Source organism: Sebastes umbrosus, chromosome 24 (genome assembly GCF_015220745.1).
Source record: "Sebastes umbrosus isolate fSebUmb1 chromosome 24, fSebUmb1.pri, whole genome shotgun sequence".
NCBI lineage: Eukaryota > Metazoa > Chordata > Actinopteri > Perciformes > Sebastidae > Sebastes > Sebastes umbrosus.
This window is the reverse complement of record NC_051292.1, coordinates 4244907-4263240: the sequence shown is the minus strand read 5'-3', so window position 1 is coordinate 4263240 and position 18334 is coordinate 4244907. Positions and strand designations below refer to the sequence as shown.

Genomic DNA, 18334 nt, shown 5'->3' with positions numbered 1-18334 from the left:
AAGCAGAAGGAGTTGAACCACAATGTCCAGCAGTGTAAGTGACATAACTTTCCTGTAGCTGTAGCTCACTGTATGGCTACTTGTACCTCTGCTGTGCCTTGTGTGAAGAGTGAGAGTGTCCACCAGACAGGATATTGCTTCAGCGTACAAATTACACACAGAATACAAAGTATTTTAGGATTTTCTGGACTAATATTTAGCCCATGATGATTGTGGACATTATTTAGAGGTTAGCCAAGGTAAAGTTCAAGAGAATTCTTCTTCTTCTTCTTAAGTGAAAGTGCTATTAATTCACTTTCACAGCCCTGGTTGTCATAATTTACACAGGGGCATTGGGTGTTGATATATTGTACATTGATATTTAATATTAGATTAGTTGACCAAAAAAAAAAAAGAAACAAAAAAGAAGATAAAACAAACATAATTCCATATATTTTTTGTAATGCCATAGTTTAATTTGTATACATCATATTATGTTAATTTAATAACTTAAAGGTATTAATTGCTTTTTTTGTTTTTAACATTGAGTAAGATGGTGCTATATTGTTTGAATTCAATAATAAAGTGCAGGAAATGTACCAGAAATGTGGTCATTAGTTTGGTATTTGTTCAGTGCTTAAAGCATTAGATTCAAGATTCAAGCCCTTTATTGTCATTGTGTAATACAATGAAATTAGATTGTGACAATCCCATAGGTGCTAATGAAAAAATAATACAATAAAAAAAAGAGATAGCGCAATATAATTATAAAAGATAATACAATAAAAATACAGTATGTATATTGATGAGATGACAGTTTTGCCAGATTATTGCACAAAGTGTCCGTCAGATAATTATTGCACAGCATCAGATAATTATTGCACAGAAAGATCAGCATATGTTATTGCACATATATGTAACAGTAGATTTACAGTATTTACACTGCAAAAGTGACACAAACATTTCCCGGATTTTATCCCACTTGTAGTGAGCTGTGTGAATCATACCATGACGTTTCAAGCAATTACTAAAAGTCAACTTGAGTTACAGTAGATGTGCATGTTTACCTAAAACACACAGGAGTGTATAGCTTCAGGCATACTGTATTGTAGTAAGGAGTAATGAAATACTGTTTAATGTTGGCTTCATTAAAATGTTTCTGTCTGTTAACAGATGCCTTTTGTTCCCATGTAGTTGCTGTGTAGTCGAGGCAGGTTGGTCTTATGTAAGACCTCTGGCCATCAAGCATTAGCTGCCCTGCGGGTCGGCAGAACCAGAACCTTCTCTGCTGCAAGCTCAGATGAGCCTTACATTACTGTATCACACACAGACTCAGGTGAGTCAAGTAGTAAGTTAAGGAAAATAGGTTGGGAACCACTGACTTATATTTTAGTTAGGGCTGTCAATCAATTGAAATATTTAATCACGATTAATCGCATGATTATTGCGATTAATCTCACATTTTTTATCTGTTCAAAATGTACCTTAAAGGGAGATTTGTCAAGTATTTAATACTCTTATCAACATGGGACTGGACAAATATGTTGCTTTATCCAAATGTAGGTATATATTTATTATTAGAAATCAATTAACAACACAAAACAATGACAAATATAGTCCAGAAACCCTCACAGGTACTGCATTTAGCATAAATAATGGCAAACTGAAGCCCAACAGGCAACAACAGCTGTCAGTGTGTCAGGGTGCTGACTTGACTATGACTTAAAAACATAAAGAGGCAAACCCACTCAGATATCTTTGTCACGTCCCCTCCAGGCCCCAGGACCGTGTGGCCTGATGAGAACATGGGACCATTCGGACCTCAGGACCAGCGCTTTCAGTTACCGGGTAACGTTGGGTTTGACTGTCACCTGGAGGGCATGGAGGACCAGAGGAAGACTCCAGTCCACCGGACGGTGCCTGATGTACTGACGGCCCCAAGCTGCACAGAGAGACATCAGTTCATACTGGCCCAGTTTGTTAATGAGTTCCAAGTAAGTGTTTTTTTTTTACTTGCGGCAGGGCTGTAGCTACCATAGAGAACATTTCTAATGTAATCACACATGTGATTATCATAAAGTGGGCATGTCTGTAAAGAGGAGACTCGTGGGTACCCATAGAACCCATTTTCATTCACATATCTGGAGGTCAGAGGTCAAGGGACCCCTTTGAAAATGACCATGACAGTTTTTCCTCACCAAAATGTAGCGCAAGTTTAGAGCGTTATTTAACCTCCTTTACGACAAGCTAGTATGACATGGTTGGTATCAATGGATTCATTAGGTTCTAGTTTCATATGATAGCAGTATCTTCACTGTAGCTTTAGAACTGAGCCCTCTTCACCCTCCAAAAGATTGGTGGCCCGTTGAATATTTAAGATATTTGTAATTTGCATTAACGCGTTATCAAGTTAACTTTGACAGCCCTAATTTTGGATAGATGATTCAATTGACCAATATCACATTATCCACTGCGACACATGATACGAACACATATTAAAACATTCTCCAAGACAGCTTTGTACACTGCATGTATCCAAATTTTCATTTTGGGTTTAATTTCCAAAGAAATTGATATTATCAGTCAGAATAAATGATTTCCAGGCCTCAGAGCTGCTTTGCCAATGTGTATTTGTGTGTTCATCAGGGAAACCTGGGTACTATAGACACCAGAGTCCACAAAGCTGAGCAGTATTTTAATCAGACGGACGCAGACTGCTCCATAAGTTCCTGCCCTGAGCTGTTAAGGAAAGGTAAGAGACTGCTATTTGGCATCTTATACAGTGACTCTTCATAACCTGAAGTAACAAAACTCTCTCTCTCTCTGTGTGTCAGATCTTGAGCTCATGTTCCCCTCGGCGCCCACCACCTCCATCACAGTAGTGACGGTCACACAGAGTAACAGTCGGCGTGCGGAGGAGGCAGCAGCAGAGCTGGACAAAGACCAGCTGCTCCACAAAGTGAGTCCTGTGATATTTTATTGTCGTTGTAAGTGTGATGAGATGTGACGTCATGTTGAAACAGCCGCTGACTGCATTTCCTCCTCCCTGCAGTTTGTGAGCGGAGCAAAGGAGATGTGCTTCGCTCTGTGGACCGCGGGCTACTGGGCCGACTTCATCGACCCAACAACAGGAGAAGCTGTGAGTTGTTCCGTTTGTAGTAGTCATTTTTTTCATTAAAGGGCGGGTCTATTACTTTTGGGGTTGCTCAAACTATGTATGTTTTAGTGTCAAAATGCTATTTTCCCTTCAAGCCTTTCTAAAAACGTTTCCACGTGACCTGACGTAAAGTTTCTGCATGACGACGCTGCTACATGTACAGTATATATACATCCTTATAGTCCGTGTATTAACGTTACATTAGGGCTGGGCGATATGGAGAAAATCAAATATCACGCTATTTTTTACCAAATTCCTCTATTGATACTGCGACAATATTGGTGCTTTCACAATGAGATTTTTGATAAACATCAGTAATGAGGATAAAATGATGAAGTGGGTTAATGCAAATAATAAAAACAGTCTGGGAAGTTAAGAAAATGACATCCCTTTGCTGTAATGCAGCATTAAAAAAAAAAAAAATACAACACAACACAAAATCTAAGACGATATTTAGTCTCATATCCCAATATCAATATATTGCTCAGCCCTACGTTACAGTAGCTTAGATGGTGATCGGCGTGCTCCCAGTTTGGAGAAGCAGACAGTAGTACTGGCGGCACAGAAGCTGAGCAACGTACTGCTGTGGACGCCACGTTAGTTCAGATCTGAAAGTCACACAATAACACAAACAAACTAATCTATAGAGGCAGCGGTAGACCAGTAAGTCCCCTGTTCTGAGAGGTCAAATTACTGTTTTTGTCAATGGCGTCTGGTGGCTTTGAAGACACCAGTATAACCTCTTCAGTTCCTCGTCGGAGAGGGCTGTCTAGCGGCAAGGTAAAGCGGTGAAAATATGTTTTTTAAGTGGCTAAAATACATTTTTCTGCTGCTCCCGTCCACAGCCGCTTTACCTTGCTGTCAGCCCTTTCCGACGGGGACCTGAAGCTGTCATAGTGCTGTCTTCAAAGCCACCAGACTACATTCAAAAAAGGAGTAATTTTACTTCACAGAACGCCGGAGTATACTGTACATACAACCCCACTTCAAAAAATCCCAACTAACCCTTTCAGTTATTTCCAAATTGCTAGCGTTTCCATAAGTCATAACCTTGTTGATTAGCTGACTTTGGTAACCTACATCACTGCTTTTTGCAACAGCTGACAGAGCGCAGATGGACCCGCCCTTTAACAGTGAATACAAGGGAATTTTATGCATTGCGTCACCATCACCTTGTTCCCCAACAGTTCTTTGCATCTCCATCGAGTCAAACCAAACTGCGGACAGAGGAGGAGCTAAGAGATTTGGGCTTCCACATCGAAGTGTCGGGCTCCTGCACGGTCATCCGCCACATCCTGAGAGGAACGCCGTTGTTTGTGGGGACTGTTTTCACCAACGCACCCGCTCACAGCTCAGCTATAGCGAGACTACAAGGACTTTCTAATGTACTCGCTGATGAGGAATAGGCTTTTTTAAAATATATATATTCCACAGAACTAAATCCAAACGAGGCCTCTATTTATGGTTTGAAGAAGCTTGGAATATGGTAGTGTTGGTACAGGGTTGTATCAGTGAAAGGAAAGTTTGTCGTAACTGTAACAAGGACTTGACTGAGACTATAATCAGGTCAACCCGGCTTACCCTGCACTACACCCAGGGAGAAACACAGTGCAGAGGGCAGGGCTCTGACTACAAATAAAAGGCGTTTGAACATGTAATATCTGCTGTTTGAGAAGCTCGTAGACGATGTTTGGAGGATGACATCGTCTGTGCTTTTATGCTAGAACTATGGATTTGAGATGGAAACTCAGATATCAGGTCAATAACTTTTCATATGAACATGTATAGTGTTGTTTCTTTTTGTTCTAAAGAGATATGGGTACTGTTTGAGTTGAAGCACTACAGCTGTGAAAGTCAAATAAAGTGTCTCCAGTGACGCTGTATTCCCCGTAGCTCTGAGTGTTCCTTCACAGAAGTGCAATAAATTCACCACCCCATTCTTCATACACGGATAACCAAATTATCCAGATTGAAATGTAATTTTCATAATGAAGAGTTACCTATATTTAAACATGTTAAAGTATACAACAAAATAAAAGTTTGTACACTAAAAAAAATCTGAGTGTAATTTGAGATACTGTGAGCAAAAAGACATAAACGTAACAACAATATTCTGACAATGGAGCAAGGCATTTAAGACACCAAGACCTTGAAGAACACCATAGTGAGTGTGATTTGTTATCAAAAACTTGACATTTTGAGATTTCTGAGATTCGTGGGTACCCATAGAACCCATTTACATTCACATATCTCGAGGTCAGAGGTCAAGGGACCCCTTTGAAAATGACCATGCCAGTTTTTCCTTGCTAAAATTAAGCCCCACTTTGGAGCGTTATTTAATCTCCTTCCCGAGAAACTAGTATGACGTTTTCTCGTTTCATATGATATCTGTAGCTTCACCTTAGCTCTAAAACTGAACCTACTACAGCCTCTGAAAGACAGTAAAGTCAGTCAGGTCTCAGAGGGTTAATTTGCATGCCACATACACACATTGATGTGTTACCTTTGTATACTTTTTTATGAGAACATGGTGCTTATTTTACAGCAAGGTCCAGTCAAGCGTAAAAAAAATAACAAGTTCAAATGACATTTTGTTGCAAATGGTTGTAATACATTTTCAAAGTTACCAAATAGGTTAGTCTGGATGCTCGAGACTATTAGTAGGTGGTTAGGTTACTTTGTGACATCACCACGTTACGGAAGAAAAGGTGGGGCTTCAAGGGAGGCGTTTCAGGCAGTTCAGGAGCAGTGTTTCTCCCTTTGGCGTGGACTTTGCAGACCTTTTACATGCACAAAAACACTAAATAACACACTAAAGGAAAGGGGAAAAAAGCACAATAGGTCCTCTTTAATGCTCTGAGTGTTGCATAGAGCACCTTTAAGTTCGGTCTGATATGCACACAGATGCAGAGTTTCCCCTCTCAAACATGTCCAGCTGTGAAGATGCAGATGATGATGATGATGACGTAGCTCAGCGTCGCAGGAAGAAACCCTCCGCTCGAGCTGACCAGAGGAGAAGTGGAGGAGAAGACGGAGCTGCTGGCGTTCCTCGGCACCAACACGTTACAGATGTTGCCCTCACAGCAGGATGAGCACATCTGGCGGAGGAGATTTAAATGTTGAGTCCCCAAAATATTCTGCGACTACTTTTTTTTTTTATAACAACTCTACACACCTGATAGCCGTTATCAGTGACATCAGCACAGCCGGTAAACAGACAGTTCTCCAGGGTCGCACACCGCTTGGTCACGGACACACTGTCGCCGTGGTTATCCATCATGTGGAGCGTGTGGCAGTATCTGGCATCTGGAAGACAAAAATAATAATCAAATGTAGTCTTTGGGGTTTGTATTCAGCTCAGTCCAGCTGCACACATAGAAACAAATGCTGACGTACCTTTTGGACAGTAGACGTCCGGCGCCCAGCGGTTACACTCATAGTTATCTGCAGCGTCTTCACACGTGAAGCACTTGAAGCCTCCAGGATGAGGAGTAGCTGTGGAGGACAGACACACACTTCAGTACTTCTCAGTATTTTTAGTATATTTACATGTGTGTAAAGTAAATTACAGCAAAACTATGTTAAGCAGGAGACAAATAAAATGTGCAATGTAATATAAAGCAGACTAATAACTAAAATGAATAACAGAGTACACTTTTAAAGGCTTTTTTAAAAAGGTAATTTTTGCAATATTTTAAAATTTAATTATTCATCATTGAGACTGAACGAGGAGATTATCTCTTTTCTTAGAGCTGTCAATCGATTCAATTATTAAATTGCATGATTGTTCATAATTAATCGGGATTAATCGCAAATTTATCTGTTCAAAATGTACCTTAAAGGGAGATTTGTCAAGTATTTAATACTCTTATCAACATGGGAGTGGGCAAATATGCTGCTTTATGCAAATGTATGTATATATTTATTATTGGAAATCAATAAACAACACAAAACAATGACACATATTGTCCAGAAACCCTCACAGGTACTGCATTTAGTATAAAATAATATGCTGAAATCATAACAAACTGCAGCCCAACAGGCAACAACAGCTGTCAGTGTGTCAGTGTGCTGACTTGACGATGACTTGCCCCAAACTGCATGTGATTATCATAAAGTGGGCATGTCTGTAAAGGGGAGACTTGTGGGTACCAATAGAACCCATTTACATTCACATATCAGGTCAGAGGTCAAGGGACTCCTTTGAAAATGGACATGACAGTTTTTTTACATTCAAAAATATGCAAACAGTAATATTAAGCTCCTACTTGAGGGATGCAGCAGGATGATGTCCGTCATGGTGAAGTCTCGTGACTGGACCGTTCTCAGCCAATCAGCGACGCTGGTCATTAGCAGCACCCAGGCCACTGTTGGCCAGGCCTCCATCATTGGCCCAAAGTTCCTTCATGCACTTTTCTGTTTGGGCGAGCAAACTCTGTTGGAGAAAAGAGACGATGAGTAGCTGAAATACACCAGATAAATCCCCAGGAGCTGTACGTTCATGAATTTTAAATTAATATAACTTGAAACATATTAAAAAATACGTTGCAGTGAATCGTCTCGAAGACTCAGAGCCAACGTCTAATAATAAAAGTGATCAGCTGCTGCTCACGCTGTGAGCTCGCTGCATTATTTAAACGTCAAAAGGAACCCTACCGGTCTACACACAGAGGACAGGAAGACATCTATTATAACTATCACTTCTGACATAAACATGAGTTATGTTTCAATTACAAGCCCCATTTGCCCTCTGGGAATTTAGCCATTTGTCCCCGCTTGCCAGATTTTTTCTTTTTTTCTCTGTCATGCAACGGGTCATTTGTTTTTAAAGCCAAGTCAGCATGTGTATTGTGTTTTAGTCCGACTCCTTTAAAACGGAGATCGCGACAACAAAGAGACACTTCCCCCTTCTAGATGTTCAGTATGAGACTGACTTTGTTGAGCATGCATGCAAGAAAAAAGTCTTTGATTGATTGATATAAAACTGAAATGTAAAAAACATATTTTTTCTTCGGGCTTTGTTGTGCGTTTCAGCAAAAAAACAATTTCATTACCATTAACAGACTTCTATTAGACATACACAGGCTATGTTATATATATATTTTTACTGTCATAGTATTCAGCTACAGTCCAGGAAGAACAAATACTCTTCTTAGATTCACTGAGACGTCCATCAATGAATTAGACACCAGATGACCTGGTTTTGCTCCTGAATTGACATCGGTAGTGTAAGATCAGTGATGAGTTCAGATGCCTCTAACTCCATTTTCTGTTTTTATCCCCGGGCATTGTGCGGGCTGTGTGGTTTGTAAATGCTTGTTTTCTTAGCATTATGCATGCCCCAATAACATTGATCAACATCTTTGCTGCAGACAGAATAACCATGCTGCACTCTGCTGTGCACAGCAGGCTCTAAAGGCTCTGATTACTCAGTTTAAACCACGTTGAACATTGTACTGTGAAGAATTTTACATAATAATTAAGAGTAAAATCACTTTGAATGCTATGCAAATCTATTTAATTGGACTATGATGAACACGTAGAGTATATTGCAGCCTGGTTGCACAAAAATTGTGTGAATGACACGATTATCCGGAAGGCAAAAGTGTGTAATAAGAGCGCCGTTCTTGCTTCAGGCGTGTCATTTTCACGCAATGTAGTGACTACAATGTAGTTAGTGACGGGTTTTCCGTACTGATGTTACGTTGTTTTTACTTTAAGGCCAACCATCACCTTTTTTTCCCTAAACCTAACTAAGTGGTTTTGTTGCCCCCTGCTGGTAGGCTACTGCACCTACATACATGTAATATTCACGCCTCGGCGAGGCAGAACGTGATGAGCTACACTATCCTCTGGTGGACAGGAGGGTCTATTAAATGCGTTGACGTTATACCGGGTTGCATATTGACAGGAAGACAGCATGATAGTAGCTAGAGCTGAAGCAATTAGTCGTTAAAATCGCAAATTTTCACTAGTTCTAGCTTCTCAAATGAGAAGATTTGCTGGTTTCTTAGTGTTTTATGAGATTAAACTTAATATCTTTGGGGTTTGGGCCATTTTCTTTGACAAAAATTTTTAATAGGTTAACGTGGGCTTTGGAGACTTGTGATGTGCTTTTTCACAATAATGAATTGATTTATCAATGAAATAGAGGCACAATGTATGTATAAACACTTTTTTTTAGCTCATTGAAAGTAAGATTGTTTCAGCGCTAACATGTTTGAATGGATTTTTAAAGAGGAACTAATATGCTTTTATTCCCCTTTCTTTTAGCGTGTTATATAGTTTTTAGTGCATGTAAAAGGTCTGCAAAGTTACACGCCAAAGGGAGAAACACTGCTCCTGAACTGCCTGAAAAACCTCGCTAGAAGTCCCGCCTTTTTCTTCTGTAACGTGGTGATGTCACCAAGTAACACGTTTGCATAACGGCTGCAGCACAGCCCGTATGAGAAAAGTAAAGCGTTCTTTGAACAATAAAAGCATGTAAACATGTTCTAGTAGAAACCCAAAATACAAGTATGAACCTGAAAATAACCATAATAGGTCCTCTTTAAATTGCAGTATTGAAATAATTTAATATATTTTTACAAAAGTTGAGTTGTGGAAACACGTCCTAATTACACAATACGGTATTATTTGATGTGATTCAGAGACGTCTTTCAGTCCATGGGCTTGTATTCATTAAGCACCTCCTCAGAGCACCAGTGCTACTGTATAGCTCTTAATGATATTCTGTACGCTGAAAGGAAAACTTGAGATTAGCTCTCCAACTTTGAGCTGTCTGAGAGATGCCGGGCCTCGCCTGGAGTAAAATTTGGAGTGCTGGGGATTAGATACAATGGCTCCCTGTTACAACTGGAGAGGGTTTATATCACTCAGGGTTCAATCGGCACCGACCAACTCGTTCAGGTCGCAGGGCTGAGAGAATCTGAAGGAGAGCGGGTATTAAATCTCTCTGTCTCCTAAAAAAATGACGTTCCCATACGGCAAAACTGCGTTGACGCATCATAAAGTTTGCAGATTGTGAGTGTAAAAGTTGATGAGATATTACTGCAAAAGCATCCAAAACGTTGTCCAGAAAATATGTTTAAATACTGACTCGTGACTCTGCCTGTGACCTCTTCATACCAGAGATAAGTTGCCGAGTCCACTGCCATAAATCAGTCATCAGAGGTTCAGAGGTTGAGCTGTGTTTTGTGCAAATATATTACTTAAGTATATATAAATATAAACCTGAATTAATAATAATTCAAAGAAAAAAAGATCAAGTTATTTCCAAGAAAAGACAGTTTAGATTAACATTCAAACTGTCAGCCAATTACTTCACATCTTGTGTCCGTAGGCAACGCTCTGCTGCTTTCAAGTGCTGTCAGATATCTCATATTTATGACTTTAAACGTACACGAATGACCCAAAACATTGTAAATATTACTGGGAAAGTCACCTTCATCCAAAATCACACTGCAACCGATGGTTCTCAACTATTTTTTTGAGCATTTAAATGTTTACAACTTAGAAAAGCAAGTTTACTGAAACAGAGAAATGGTTTAATAAGTATGTTTTCATTAGTGTATAATCACCTGAAAATAAGAATCGTTGTGTTTTCATTAGCTTAGAATGAGCCCTTCATATCTACATAGGGTTAGGGTCCTCTTCACGGAGTCCGCCAAGTTGCACCGTCATGTTTCCACACAGCCCATTGGCACGAAAAAGCCGTATGAATGCCACGATAATGCGCAAGGCATTTAGCATGCAATAAGAACGCCATTTTTGGACTGAAAGCGACAAACTGGATGCCGGTAAAACGTCCGCCTAAAAAGTGTCGTACAAAAGTAAAACTAAATTATTCCTATTCTCTTGTCATATTTAGTGTCTCTACCGAAATGGCCTGTGTTGAACAATAAAATATGTAAGGGATAATGTACAGCGAGCCGGTCATTGTTGTGAAAGAATCCCCGACAGGGCGACGCCGCATCCCGAGGCGAAGCCCTGAAGGGGTTTATTTCACAATAATGACCCTCTAGCTGTACATTATCCCGCTTATTACATGGCTACTTACTTAAGAAAACGATATTTTGACACAAAAACGGTCTGCCAGAGTCCGACATCAGAGCTGCGCCCATAGCAACGGTCTGTTATACATAGCAACGGTCTGCTATACATAGCAACGGTCTGTTATACATAGCAACGGTCTGCTATGCATAGCAACGGTCTGTTATACATAGCAACGGTCTGCTATACAGAAATTACAGACCGCAGAACGCCGTGATTGACCAATCAGAATTGAGTATTCAGCACAGCCGTGTAATAATATAAATATAATAAGCGTTGTCAGTCCAAAATGGCAGCAGCGAAAACACCAGAATTTCGTCTGTTTGTTGCCCCTAAAGAAGTGTTATTATGGTAACCTTTGAGCGAGGTGAACGGCGTTACCACGGTTTTGCACTCAGTTGGTTGCAATCTGCAACCACACCACTAGGTGCCACCAAATCCTACACACTGCACCTTTAAACACCCTCTGCGGTTATTCAAACCCAATCAAATACAAACACTGGCAGCTTTAGGGGAGGATTTGCGTGGTTCGACCCTTCCAACAGAGCCAAATTGAATGTTTATAATCATAAAGTGGTCGAGGCTGCTATAGATGGTAAAACAAAATGTCAAATGTGAACTACCTAGTCCCTTAGATGGAGGATAATTGCTCCACGTTGGTCATGCGTGTCAAAAGAATACAAGATTAGGCCACCAGGGTTGCCTTTGAAGTTCAGCTGATACCCAGCAGCTCAGTCCCATCGACCAGACACACATGTGGCAGCGGCTTAACTTCTGACATACAACTGCTCATGTTATTCACTTCTACACCGAGGTCGGAGACACATGACTGCACCAGAGGAATTACAGCGAGTGTTGCTGGATTCTCCCGTTTAACACTTCACTGTTGACCGAAACAGTATATATTTAGTCACATCTATGGTTAAAGTACACACAAATGAAGTAAAACTACTTAATCCATTGGTACCAACCATGTCATACTAGCTTGTAGTGAAGGAGGTTCAAAAACGCTCCAAACTTATGCTACATTTTGGCGAGGACTGACCTCTGACCTCAAGATATGTGAATGAAAATGGGTTCTATGGGTACCCACGAGTCTCCCCTTTACAGACATGCCCACTTTATGATAATCACATGCAGTTTGGGGCAAGTCATAGTCAAGTCAGCACACTGACACACTGACAGCTGTTGTTGCCTGTTGGGCTGCAGTTTGTTATGATTTGAGCATATTTTTATGTTAAATGCAGTACCTGTGAGGGTTTCTGGACAATATCTGTCATTGTTTTGTGTTGTTAATTGATTTCCAATAATGAATATATACATACATTTGCATAAAGCAGCATATTTGCCCACTCCCATGTTGATAAGAGTATTAAATCTCCCTTTAAGGTTAATTTTGAACAGATAAAAAAAATTTAATAATGAAATAATCTAGTACTAATAATGGTCCAAAATGATGTAAAATTGCATAGTTTTAAGTCAAAAACCTTCAAATGTTCTTAATGGAGGACCCCCAAACTCAATATCTCCTAGTATATTCTATTCACTGTAGAAATTCAGAATATATCTCTTTATCCTGCTGCATAATATGTACAACACTGCTCCAAAAACCTGCATGATACCAGACTATAGGCTGCAAATAACACAGGAAAGCACTTTAACTATTAACACACCACCTTAACCCTATAATGTTCAAGTTGGAACATTATTGGAGTATTATAGGCCAACTATAGGAGATGCATACTCTAAGTATATATAGCAATAAAACCCACAGCTGATTATGACTGAAACAGTATAACATGATTAAAGAAATAATAGAATAAATAGGAATAAATCGCAATTGCATTGTGATTAAGAGGAGTACTGGCACTGGAGGTAAATTATAAAGTAAAGTTAAATAGAAATCAAGAAAAAAATCCACTTAACTACAGTATTAATAACATGTGTGTAAAAATACACAGTATAGACTCTAACATGTGATCAAAGATGTATACTCAAACACATAAATTAAAACAGCCTAATTAATTAAAAAGCCTATTTAGATAAATAGATAGATAGATAGATAGATAGATAGATAGATAGCATAACAAAAATCTAAATTATAAACATACAATAACCCACTATATGCATTAACAGACATTAACATTAACTTACTCACCGGCTTTATGTCCTCGGTGGACCTGCAGCAGACTCACAGCTCAGATGAGAATCAGAAACTATACTGAGCTGCTGCTCTGTGTGGAGCTGAGGGGGGAGGGTGCTGCTACGTCACTGCTACGTCACTACAGCTCCCAGCTATTCTACAGCTGGACCAGTAGAAATATATGCTTATAGACGTTTTAAAGGTCCCATATCGTGCTCATTTTCAGGTTCATATATTTGTATTTTGTGTTTCTACTAGAACATGTTTACATGCTGTAATGTTAAAAAAAAAAACCTTTATTTTCCTCATACTGTCAGCCTGAATATACCTGTATTTACCCTCGGTCTGAAACGCTCCGTTTTAGCGCATTTTGACGAAATTGCAACAGAATTGCGTTGCTAGGCAACAGCTTGGGTCCATGTGTACTTCCTGTCAGCTGATGACATTCACATACACTGCAACCAGGAAATAAACTGGAACACATTTAGAATGTTTACATTTAAAATTGTGTCAAGGGTCTAAATATAGTATATTTGTGACATCACAAATGGGCAGAAATCCTGACAGCTTGTTACAAATGCAGAGTTTCTGAATACGGGCTGTGTGTATTTCCCTGTGGATTGAATGTTTCGATACTTTCACAGTATTTATAAAGGACTTAAGCCTGCTTTATAATAAAATAACATGAAAATCTCACTTTTTTATAATATGGGACCTTTAACCTTGAATACTGTATGTCACGCTAATTAGTGGAGCGGATAACATCCATTTTTCAATCAAATCGTGCAAATAATGATACAAGCACCAAATTTGGCATGATGATTGCCCGAGGGCTCTCTAAGCAAATATAAACGATTGGCCACTTGAAAATCCAAGATAGCGGCCATTTTTCAAGATGGCCGCCAAATTGACCTGCCGATAATGATTTATCTCATATAAATTCATCTACTTGATCGATTTGAGTGATCTTGGTGTCAAATTATATGTTTTCTTGGCGTGCTGGATCTAATTTTGATAGTTTTAAGAATTTTTAACTGCAATATGGCGGCCATTTTTCAAGATGGCTGTCAAATTTACTCGCAGAGAATGTTTTTCATAAAGGGACTGTTTGTAACTTCTTACACGTATAAATCACCGGGTTGGTGTCCCATGCACGCTCGCGTGTGGCTACGCTGTTCAGACTCAGACTCTAACACAAACTACTCAGAAGCACCAAAACCGCAAAGTTGTATCTAGTGAAGCCCGTCTGTTAAACAGTGTTGGCCGCGGTCGGAGGACACGGGGGAGACCGTAGCTTTGGTCTACAGGACCGGAGCCTCTGCTCCTCTGCCTGCCTGCCTTCACTCACAGCTCGCTCCACTCTCACGTTCATGCGCGCACACTACATACTGCGGAAGTAGCTCTGAGAATATCTACAGTGGATGTTTGTGCAGAAGTAACTGCTGCAGCTCCTCCAGACCAACAGAGGTTTCCCGTGTCTTGTGAAGTGAAGGGTGCTACACCACAAACCATTTGTGGTTTGTAGTGTAGCAGTTGTCATCTGATTCATAACGGCTCCTTAGATCAATCACATGCACCACAACCATAACCATGTGGTTGAAGTGTAGCAGAAAGGCATCTTTAAATTTAACAGAAGTGTCTTTAAACACAAATGACTGCGAGATAGGAAGACATGAGTTGACAAAATGTGTCTCATGAAGTGATTCAGGAAGAAAGAATCAACGAAGTGTCTTCCCGTACAACAGCAGACCTAACCTGAAAACAGTCTTCTGCAGCTGTTTGGAGCAAGTTGTAGTTCTTGGCATGCTGTATGACTTTTTCCTCATTCGTCCACCATATAAAGAGGGCGATATCTCACACAGCACAGAGCACAGCACGTAAACCTGTGATGGGGGAATTGCCTGGTGACACTCTCCCCATCGAGTAGTACGCTTCCTGTTTGCCATCACTCAGTAGCCTACTGACTTGTATTCACTAACACTAGAGCACTCAATAATAAAGGTTACAATAGCATAGAATTGGCACAAGTGCAGACGTCTAGTTCTCATCACTATATCAATATTTTACACAAAGATGTTTGGATGCTTTCGCATGGTAAGTTGATTAAATGTGTTTTTTTTATTTGTCATTTATCACAAAAAGTATTTTCTCTAATGTCAAAGTAATTAGAAACTTTCTGCTAACAATGTAATAAATATAAAACAAATGTAATGATTACTTATTTACATTTTATACAAGGTGGAAAAGGTATTAGCGTGACATACAGTATGCAAGGTTAAAAGTATTTTAAATATTTTATTATTATTTTAATGTTGATTTAAGATAAGATAATATATATGTATTCCTTTATTAGTCCCACAGTGGGGAAATTTACAACAGTGGAATTACTGTTACTTCTGCTAACAATGTAATAAATATAAAACAAATGTAATGATTACTTAAGATTACTTAAAGTGTCTTTGAGTTTCTTCTTGAAAAGTGCTATATAAATGTAATGTATTATTATTATTATGTTGTTATGGCTTGTGAGCCAGTAGCAGTGCTTAAAGTGAATATAAAACTGGTGGGAGTAGTGCTCTTATTCACACGTTTTTATAATATTAGAATAGAGTCTTTATTGTTATTGTCATGGAAAACAACGAAAAACAGTTTAGCAGCTCTTTGCAGTAAGAGCAAACATTAAAAGCAAAAATAAAAACATTCAATTCAAAGTATAGACAAATAAATGGATCATAAAGTGCAAGTGCCATGATTATGTTTCAGCAGCTAGTGTCAAAAAAAATAAAAATAAAAAGACTACCGGTTTTGCGGTTTTGCCATGTAACATCCCTTCACATCCTCAAAACTGAACTGCGGAACTGAAAGTAGTGCGCCACATAAAGTGTCATAAATCTCTGTAATCTTAAGTGAAACTAGGTATCAACACTCAGAGTGAAATAGGCTACAAAATACTCAGGATAAAGAGATATATTCTGAATTTATACAGTGAATAACAGATACTAATAGTTTTATTTAGTTGTGTGTCTTGTGTTTTGGCAGTTATTTAAGATTCAGATGGTTTAAACGTGTCCAAATATTCTGTCTTTTAGTATTATAAAGGTGATGAGGATCCTCAGGTGAAAGAAGTCACAGAGGCCATGGCCAAACTTACGATAAGTGAACAGACGCACCTCACCTCCAGGTCCTCCAGTAGCCCCATGGACATTGATGCTGAGCCCATCAGAGTCAAGCAGACCTGTAAAAGGAAATGGGAGACTGTTAATCCAGCCGGTGTCACAAGGTACGTGTTATATAGTACCACTTCACTATACTGATGATTTCTGTTGGTGTTAAGATACTGGAGATTCAAACAACTGTTCATCTTTATGCAAAAGGCCAGACAGCCTCGGTCCAGACAGCCTCAGTCCAGACAGCCTCAGTCCAGACAGAAAGAGGAGAAGAGTGGACCTAAATGGTAAGCAGGCAAACAGAAACGACAAATTATGCAGATGAACACAGATAGGTTAAAATTAAAATTTTACTGCTGATATTAAAGAGATTGAAAAATGTTTTGTATCTGTGCAGAAACCCAGAATGCTCCGTTCACACCGTGAAAAAGACCTGCAGGTACCTTATTTGATATGTTTTCATTCTCAGGATTTGATTTTCAAGCTGTTTGTGACTCAGGAACTTGTTCTTTGAGTGTTATACTTTCTTTGAACTTGTGTAATAAATTCTCATACAGGTCATTCTTTGACGAAACAAAAAGGGACCAAAGAGCAGCGCTCCAGATCGCCATCGCTCCAGACCTTCTCTCCAAAGAGAGCAAACTGGGACGTATTCCAGAAGATGGAGAAATCCACAGAACCTGCACTACTGTCAAGAATTAAATGAATGTAATTGATGTTCTTTGGGTTTCTGTCAATCGATTAAAATATTTAATCGAGCTTAATTGCACATTTTATATCTGCTCAAAATTAACCTTAAAGGGAAATTTGTCAAGTATTTAATACTTTTATCAACATGGCAGTGGGCAAATATGCTGCTTTATGCAAATGAATGTACATGTCAATGTTCATTATCAAAATAATAAATAATGCAATAAATAAATGATCAAGTGGCCGCCTCTCTCTCTTATGTTGTGGTGGTTGTTTTGGGTGGAGAGTTACTTCTTTTGGGCTTGTTTCTATTGACCTGGTTGCTTGTTTCTCTCGCGAGATCTGGCAACACTGGTTGCACACGCAGCCGTCGCCGTCTTGGAAATTCAGGAGGTGTGCACCCCTAAACACTCTCACTATTATAAGAGACTTTAGGCTTGTTTTCATGAAAGGTTGATCACAAATATCGGTAGTTTTGGGTTGCGGTGTTTTGGGCTTGTTTCTAAAGTGTAGTTGATTATTTGGGCTCCTGTTTCTCTCCTCTATACCGGTCTAGTTTGTCCTATTTTAGGATTCATACACAACCCTGATCTTAAACTAGATCTAAACTTGTAAAATTAAAAACCACGAAGCACAGACTCAGTGAGTCCGCTGAGTCTGTGCTTCGTGGTTTCTGCGGCTTGAGAGTCCACAGTTTCAGTTCACATTGTGTTGGATATGGAGCTTGTCATATTTCTGCTTATCCGGTCTTTCAGGGAAGGAAACTTTGGACTACTGATTCAACTACTCGATCAAGTAGATGAATTTCTATGAGCGTACCAGTAGAAATATATGCTTATGTAGTTTCTACATTAGGTGAGTTTTAACCTTTTAGTGAATGTCATTTGCTTCATTATAAATTGAAGATATAAGTGGAATCAAACTGTTCTTGCAACGTAATTTACAACATCCCTTGACTTTATGTGAATGCATAGCTTTATCTTTATTTCAGGAGCAGTGATTGACAGCTGCTGTAGAGACTCCTCAGCTCTGGTTGGTTGATTTTGGGAGTGGTGGAATCTTCCAAATGCCATAAGGAGCACTAAAAGGAGGCAGAGGAAGCCGATTTATTCACAGATTATCTGCCTCATGCACTGCTGTCAGGAT

General features: G+C 39.3%; 2 protein-coding genes across 3 annotated transcripts in view; one reads left to right on the top strand and one right to left on the bottom strand.

Moving 5' to 3' along the window:
• The window catches only part of mmadhca (metabolism of cobalamin associated Da), a 7862-nt gene extending 2834 nt beyond the window's left edge, over window positions 1–5028 (top strand). For both annotated transcript variants that reach the window (XM_037761782.1, XM_037761783.1), the window contains exons 2-8: window positions 1–34; window positions 1174–1315; window positions 1756–1973; window positions 2626–2731; window positions 2814–2938; window positions 3032–3118; window positions 4324–5028. The exon at window positions 1–34 is cut by the window's left edge and continues 8 nt beyond it. In XM_037761782.1, the coding sequence (XP_037617710.1) occupies window positions 23–34; window positions 1174–1315; window positions 1756–1973; window positions 2626–2731; window positions 2814–2938; window positions 3032–3118; window positions 4324–4542 (909 nt within the window). In that variant the 5' untranslated portion in view covers window positions 1–22 and the 3' untranslated portion in view covers window positions 4543–5028. The remainder of the gene's footprint in view (window positions 35–1173; window positions 1316–1755; window positions 1974–2625; window positions 2732–2813; window positions 2939–3031; window positions 3119–4323) is intronic.
• Window positions 5029–5639: 611 nt separating this feature from the next.
• The window catches only part of LOC119483572 (ly6/PLAUR domain-containing protein 6-like), a 43588-nt gene continuing 30893 nt past the window's right edge, over window positions 5640–18334 (bottom strand). Inside the window, exons 2-5 of the mRNA XM_037761807.1 lie at window positions 7405–7571; window positions 6533–6631; window positions 6312–6442; window positions 5640–6234 (exon numbers count right to left, since the gene is read on the bottom strand). Coding sequence (XP_037617735.1) covers window positions 6058–6234; window positions 6312–6442; window positions 6533–6631; window positions 7405–7525 — 528 coding nt within the window. The 5' untranslated portion in view covers window positions 7526–7571 and the 3' untranslated portion in view covers window positions 5640–6057. The remainder of the gene's footprint in view (window positions 6235–6311; window positions 6443–6532; window positions 6632–7404; window positions 7572–18334) is intronic.